The sequence below is a fragment of the Physeter macrocephalus genome, chromosome 2 (genome assembly GCF_002837175.3).
Source record: "Physeter macrocephalus isolate SW-GA chromosome 2, ASM283717v5, whole genome shotgun sequence".
NCBI lineage: Eukaryota > Metazoa > Chordata > Mammalia > Artiodactyla > Physeteridae > Physeter > Physeter macrocephalus.
In genome coordinates, this window is record NC_041215.1 from 4,410,037 (window position 1) to 4,417,673 (window position 7,637).

General features: G+C 40.1%; 1 protein-coding gene across 6 annotated transcripts in view; it reads left to right on the top strand.

The window, feature by feature from the left end:
• The window catches only part of CREBRF (CREB3 regulatory factor), a 70,561-nt gene that overhangs the window by 51,024 nt on the left and 11,900 nt on the right, over nt 1-7,637 (top strand). For all 6 annotated transcript variants that reach the window (XM_028497562.2, XM_028497560.2, XM_028497557.2 and 3 more), the window contains one exon: nt 1,056-1,178. In XM_028497562.2, coding sequence (XP_028353363.1) covers nt 1,056-1,178 — 123 coding nt within the window. The remainder of the gene's footprint in view (nt 1-1,055; nt 1,179-7,637) is intronic.

A 7,637-nucleotide genomic window follows, 5' to 3' on the forward strand; every position in this document is an offset into this window, starting at 1 on the left:
CCCACGGGCCCAGCCGCTCCGCGGCACGCGGGATCCCCCCAGACCGGGGCGCGAACCCGGTTCCCTTGCATCGGCAGGCGGATGCGCAACCACCGCGCCACCAGGGAAGCCCTTATTATCCTTTTAATGGCTGTATTCTGAAGTGATAACCCCTTTTTCATTCTAGGTAGAGGTGATCAAGCCCTCTAGCTGGGGATGGGGATGAGGGTGGGAGTGGGTATCAATTTTGTTGATATTTTCAAAGAACCAGCTTTTGGCTTTGTTAACTTTCTCTGTTGTGTGTTTGTGTTCTGTTTTATTAATTTCTGCTCTTATCTTTATTATTTCCCTTCTTATTTACTTTTGGTTAACTTTGCTCTTTTTTTTTTTTAAAGCTTCTTAAGGTGGGGAAATTTGTTGTTGTTGTTGTTTTTAATTAATTTATTTTATTTTTGGCTGCATTGGGTCTTTGTTGCTGTGCGCGGGCTTTCTCTGGTTGTGGTGAGGGGGGCTACACTTCGTTGTGGTGTGCGGGCTTCTCATTGCGGTGGCTTCTCTTGTTGCGGAGCACGGGCTCTAGGCATGCGGGCTCTAGAGCGCAGGCTCAGTAGTTGTGACGCACGGGCTTAGCTGCTCTGCGGCATGTGGGATCTTCCCGGACCAAGGCTTGAACCCATGTCCCCTGCATTGGCAGGGGGATTCTTAACCACTGCGCCACTGGGGAAGCCCTGGAAATTTGTTTTTAAAGCTTTGTCTTTGAAGGGCTTTGTTCTATTTATTTAATAAACATTTACTAAGACCCTATGAGTCAATATACCAGGCACTGTCATAGCTGTGAAGACAAGTAGGGCAAATTGCTTACAGGATAATGGACATTGATACATGTCTACAGTCTGTTATCAAAAGTGGCACATCGTTTGATTATTAGTCTCTTTGGATAAGAAAGCTTACAACCATCACTGCTTAATGTTTTCTTATATGTTCTTCATTTTTAATTGAGTATCTGTTATTATATAATTAAAAGTAAATTCTTCCATGTTAATGACATGCTCCAACTGTCCTGTTCTATCTTACAGATAATTTATTGTTTGTCATCAACTCCATCAAGCAAGAGATTGTAAACCGAGTACAGAATCCAAGAGAGGAGAGAGGACCCAACATGGGACAGAAGCTTGAAATCCTCATTAAAGATACTCTTGGTAAGAAGAATACTGGATAAACTAATAACAAATAATAACGTATAGTGTAAGGTATATGATTCAAGGGAATATTCAAAATTCTTTTAAGGAAAAACTCAAGTGCTCTCATTGTAGTTACCTCCCTTTATGAGAAGATTTGTCTTTTTAGAGTTAGCATTCATAAACAGGTTCTGCTGGTTACCACGATTGATTGACTGATTGATTGATAGACAAGAAGTGATGTATTAGGAGGATGCTTACTAGGCTTACAAGTGGGCAGGTGAGCGTTGCGCTGCCCCACAATTTATTATTTAGACTTCATCACTGAACTACTTTAACACTTAGGAAAGATAAACTTCTAGCAACTTTAACCTTCTGTGGGGAAAATAAAGATCCCTGACCTTGTCAAGCCTTGACCTTGTCAAGCAGTATATACTTCAATAGAGGTTCTTACCTATTTGTTTTACTCTTTCACAGGATTCTAACAGACTTGATTATCCCTGAATAGATTATACCACGTGGGGAGGAACAGAGAGGTGGGCATCCAGAAGTCAGGCAGAGTGATACCTGACAGGGAGGGTTGAGGTAGCTAATGTAGATAAAGACATGCAAACCCTAGAGGCCCCAGGAACTTGGCTGCCATAGGAGCAAATCACCCTATGATCAGTAGCATCCCAAGGGCATTACAGCATAACACAGCCATGAAAACCCTGAAGCATCATAAAATTGCTTCAGCTATATTATATGTTCTTTGTTTAACAGTTTTTATTCTAGGACTGTCTCTTAAAAACTGGTTCTTACATAGTCGTTGCGTAGAGTAGTAAATTTCACTTACCTGAGAATTTTCTTCCAGTTCATTTTTCCCCAGGATGCTGACTGTATATTGAATCAGGTCACTTAAAAGAATTAGAGCTTACTTTTCAATCATTAATTAGTTATTTACCTGAATTTTAGAGTGCCAAACACTATAATTTAAAAAAATTTTTTAAATTGTAATTATCTTAGAATTTGTTAAGACAATTTTTCTGACTTCCAGTTATTATAAATTCATTCATTCTACAAAACTTTTTCAATGCCTACTATGTTGCCAGGTGTTGGGGGATACAGGGATTAAGTAGAGACTTGGTTGCTACTCTTCTTAGATGCTTGTAGTCTAAAAATGGAAGGCAAAGAATAGAAAACCAAAAATAATAATAATAACTTTGTGGTAACTGCTATGAAGAAATCACGATGCTTAGATGCAGTAGAGTGAGCAAGAATATTTTATTTCTACTTATACAGAAGTGCTCCTGTATACCAAATCTGCTACCCAAATCATTGCATTTTCTTTAATTGAAAATAAATACACATTTAATGCTTCCATGCACTTAGTTTCTTATGGTTTTTGAAATGTCTTATTAATTTCTCTTGTCAGCATTGTGTTCATACTGAACGTAAATATACTAGTGTTTCTGTAGGGCAATTTGGAATCATTAGTAAAATTAGCAAGGCATATAGATTTTAACCCAACAATTTCATGAAATTTGACAACTTTCATGTTTAAAGGCCAAAGGAGAAGATCTAAAAGAGATTAAGAGATGAGAAAAAAGAATTCCTTAGTGTAGGAAGGGATAAACAGGTAGCATTTATATAGTACTTACTATGATCCAGGATCTGTCTACTCAGATTGTTTAGTGATTTACTTCCACAGTTCTGTGAAGGAGGTATTATTATCCTGGTTTTACAGATGAGGAATTGGAAGCCCAACAAGGTATTAAGTAACTTGCCACAAGTCCTACAGCCAACAAGTGGCAGGACTAGGATCTAGAAGTAAGTTCTCCTAGTTGCAAGTGCTTGCACTATACCCATGTATCATAACTTGGCCCTGTCATCTGACACTCATCTATTGTTTCTGAACTGTATAGTTCCCAAGTGGCCCACTAATTGCCTCATCCAGTAGACTTACTTGAGAATTTATTTTTCTTGACATTCTGTGTAACATTTGATTCTTTTGAGCATTTATCTTCATTCTTAAAACATTTTCTTTATCTTAAGGTACTTTAGGTTCTGCATGCCTTGTTTCCTATCTTTTTACACACAAAATGCTAGGGTTTCTCTGTGGCTCTAGCAATACCCACTGGTCATGTGCAGAAATTAAGATATGTTTTCAAAAAACAAAAGCTCATTTAGCATAATGGTTAAAATCAGAATATTTGAAATCAGTTCTAGATTCAAGTCCTGGCCCTGCCACTTACTACCTGAGGACCCTAGGGAAGTAACTTCACTTCCCTCAACCTAATTTTATTCATCTATAATATAAAGTGTGGACAGTTGTGTGGATTAAATGGAAAGAGTGCGTGTAAAGCACTTAGCATACTGCTGAACACAAATTGTCAATACTTAGTAAGTATTAGTTGTTGATGTTACCATATTACATCGTAAACATTAATTAATTAATTAATTTATTTATTTATTTTTGGCTGTGTTGGGTCTTCGTTTCTGTGTGAGGGCTCTCTCTAGTTGTGGTAAGCGGGGGCCACTCTTCATCGCGGTGCGCTTCTCACTATCGCGGCCTCTCTTGTTGCGGAGCACAGGCTCCAGATGTGCAGGCTCAGTAGTTGAGGCTCACGGGCCTAGTTGCTCCACAGCAACTAGGTCTGGGATCTTCCCAGACCAGGGCTCAAACCCGTGTCCCCTGCATTGGCAGGCAGACTCTCAACCACTGCGCCAGCAGGAAAGCCCACATCGTAAACATTTGAATTTTTTTCCTTAAAAGAATTTTATTTCTACGTTGTCTTCCTTTGTTAGGTAGAGAGAGGAATTTAATGTTATAAGAAAAAATTCTTCCTGCCTTTTTATTTTTTAACTTAAAGGTCTTATATATCGGTAAGTTTGTGTTTTCCCTTTGTATCTGATTGTGAGTTTTACCAGATACAATCCTTGACTCACATTTTCCTGCCTTGAGTATTTTAAATATGTTTCTCCATTTTTATTCTGGCATAAAGTGTTGCTGTTGAAAAGCTAATAATTGCCTAATTTTTTTCCCTTATGCCATTTGCTATTTTTGCCCAGATGTCAACAGGATTTTTTTCTTTTTCTTTAAATCCTAGTAATTTTACTAGACCATGTGTTGGAGTTGGTCATTTTAGGTTGATATTCTCATATACACTCTGTGCTCTTTCAGTAAGTAGCTTCAGATCTTTTTAATTTTTATTTATTTATTTATTTTAAAAATTTCTTTATTTAATTGATTTAGTTTTGGCTGCGTTGGGTCTTTGCTGCTGTGCACGGGCTTTCTCTAGTTGCAGAGTAGCGGCGGCTACTCTTTGTTGCGATGTGTGGGCTTCTCATTGTGGTGGCTTGTCTTGTTGCAGAGCACAGGCTCTAGGCGCCTGGGCTTCCGGGGTTGTAGTTGCAGAGTAGCGGCGGCTACTCTTTGTTGCGATGTGTGGGCTTCTCATTGTGGTGGCTTGTCTTGTTGCAGAGCACAGGCTCTAGGCGCCTGGGCTTCGGGAGTTGTGGCTCGTGGGCTGTAGAGCGCAGGCTCAGTAGTTGTGGCACACGGGCTTAGTTGGTCTGCAGCATGTGGAATATTCCCGGACCAGGGCTTGAACCCGTGTCCCCTGCATTGGCAGGCAGATTCTTAACCACTATGCCACCAGGGAAGCCCATATGTTTTTAATATTTGATTTGTTCCCTTGCTTTGGTTTTCTTCTTTGGGGACTCTTACTATTTGTGGGTTGGATCTTCTTTGCCTATCTTCAGTATTTTCTGAAGTATATTCACTTTTTCTCAAATTAAAAAAAAAAATCTCTTAATTTCTTTCTTATTTTAAAATCCTTTCCCTTTTCACTTCTGTTTCTCTTAAATGCATTATCTGTTGTGTTTATTTGCGGCTCTTATATTCCTTTTAGTTTTGTTTTAATTTCAGGAGTTAATTTTTTCATTTTGTTTCTAATTTTTTTTGAGGTGTGATTGACATAACACTATTCTAGTTTCAGATGTATAATGTACTGATTTGATACTGGTATATATTGCAAAATGATCACCACAGTAAGTCCAGTTAGCATCCATCAATATACATAGTTACAAAATATTTTTTTCTTGTGATGAGACCTTTTAAGATCCTCTCTCCTACCTACTTTCAAATATGCAGTACAGTATTATTAACTACAGTTACCATGCTGTACGTTACATCCCCTTCATTATGGATTATAGTGTTTATCATCAAGAAGCACACATCTTTTGTGTTGTTTACAGCTTTTTCCCTGAATTCAATCTTGTCTGATCTTACAATCATGAATGTAGCTTTCTTATTATTTATCTTTGCTTGGTAGCCTTCCCTTTTATTTGCAGTTTTTCTGAATTACTTTATATGAGATACATCTCTTTTTAAAAGATCTTAATTAGATTAAAATTAAAATTTAATTTTGATTTGCATACCATAAAATTCACTCCTAGATTTTTATATGTAACTTGTAGTTTGATTTTCTTTATTAGTCAGTCTAGGAGTTTTTCTTTAATGGATGAGTTTATCTCTTTTTTTTTTTTTTTTTTTGCGGTACACGGGTCTCTCACTGTTGTGGCCTCTTCCATTGCGGAGCACAGGCTCTGGACGCGCAGGCTTAGTGGCCATGGCTCACGGGCCCAGCCGCTCCGCGGCATGTGGGATCCTCCCGGACCAGGGCACGAAGCCGTGTCCCCTGCATCGGCAGGCGGACTCTCTCAACCACTGCACCACCAGGGAAGCCCTAGCTCATTTTTATTTTATTTCTTTTTTGGCTGCTTCGGGTCTTCATTGCTGTGTGCGGGCTTTCTCTATTTGCGGTGGCTTCTCTTGCTGCGGAGCACGGGCTCTAGGCTCATGGGCTTCAGCAGTTGTGGTGCACAGGCTCAGTAGTTGTGGCTCGCAGGCTCTAGAGCTCAGGCTCAGTAGTTGTGGTGCACGGGCTCTAGGGTGCGTGGGCTTCAGTAGCTGTGGCTCGTGGGCTTGGTAGGTGTGGCTTGCGGGCTCTAGAGTGCAGGCTCAGTAGTTGTGGTGCACGGGCTTAGCTGCTCTGCGGCATGTGGATCTTCCTGGACTAGGGATTGAATCCGTGTCCCCCGCACTGGCAGGTGGATTCATTCATTCATTCATCCATCCATTCATTCATTCATTCATTCATTTATGGCTGTGCTGGGTCTTTGTTGCTGCGCACGGGCTTTCTCTAGTTGCAGTGAGTGGGGGTGTGCTTCTCATTGTGGTGGCTTCTCTTGCTGCAGAGCACAGGCTGTAGGCTCATGGGCTTCAGTAGTTATGGCTCGTGGGCTCTAGAGTGCAGGCTCAGTAGTTGTGGTGCACATACTTAGTTGCTCCGCAGCATGTGGGATCTTCCCGGACCAAGGCTCGAACCCATGTCCCCTGCATTGTCAGGCGGATTCTCAACCACTGCGCCACCAGGGAAGCCCGGCAGGTGGCTTTTTAACCACTGTGCCACCAGGGAAGTCCCAGCTCATTTTTATTTGTTGGTGTATGTTTTGTTTTATTTCTGTTATCAAAAGAGCTGTTAGGATTTGTTCATATGGCTTTCTTGCCTTTTTATGTCATTCACTGTATGATCCATTATTATTATAGTTTCATTTTGTATGTGTCCTCTGATTATTTTCAAGCTCTACATTTTTGTCTTGCAGGCTCACTTTTTAGCTAATAACATGTATACTTAATTTTTTTCTCAACTTTTCATTTAAGATATTAATCCTGTAAGAAAAGTAGAAAGAAATAGTCCAGTGAACACCTGTGTGTCATTCCGCTAGATTCAGCAGCTGTTAATATTTTGCTGCATTTGCTTTATTTCTGCCTCTGTGTACATTTTTTCCCTATATATTTGAAGGTAACTTATAAACATATGATTCTTCATCCATAACTACTACTTCAGCATGTATTTCTCAAGAACAAGGACACTTTCTTACTCAGACACTGGTATAACTTCCGTTGATGTGCCATCTATATGGCGTCCATATTTAAATTTTCCCAGTGTTTCAGTAATGTCCTTTATAACCTTTTTGTTTGTTTTTCATCCAATTAAGAATCATGAGTTGCATTTAGTTGTGCCTTTTTTTTTTTTTTTGGTCTCCTTTAATCTAAATCAGTCTCCCAGGCTTTTTTTCTTCCATAAAAATCCAGGTAGTTGATCTTGTAAAATGTCCCAACATTTGAATTCATGTTTGCCCATGATTAGTTACAGTTAAGTTTTCTTGGCAAGAATACATTGTAGGTTATATATCCTTCTCATTATGTCAATCAAGAAACAGTATCAGTTTGTCCCATTATTGGTCAGGCTGATTTTGGTTTGTTTTTTGTTTTTTTTTTTTTGTGGTACGCGGACCTCTCACTGTTGTGGCCTCTCCTGTTGCGGAGCACAGGCTCCGGACACGCAGGCTCAGCGGCCATGGCTCACGGGCCCAGCCGCTCCGCGGCATGTGGGATCTTCCCGGACCGGGGCACGAACCCATGTCCCCTGC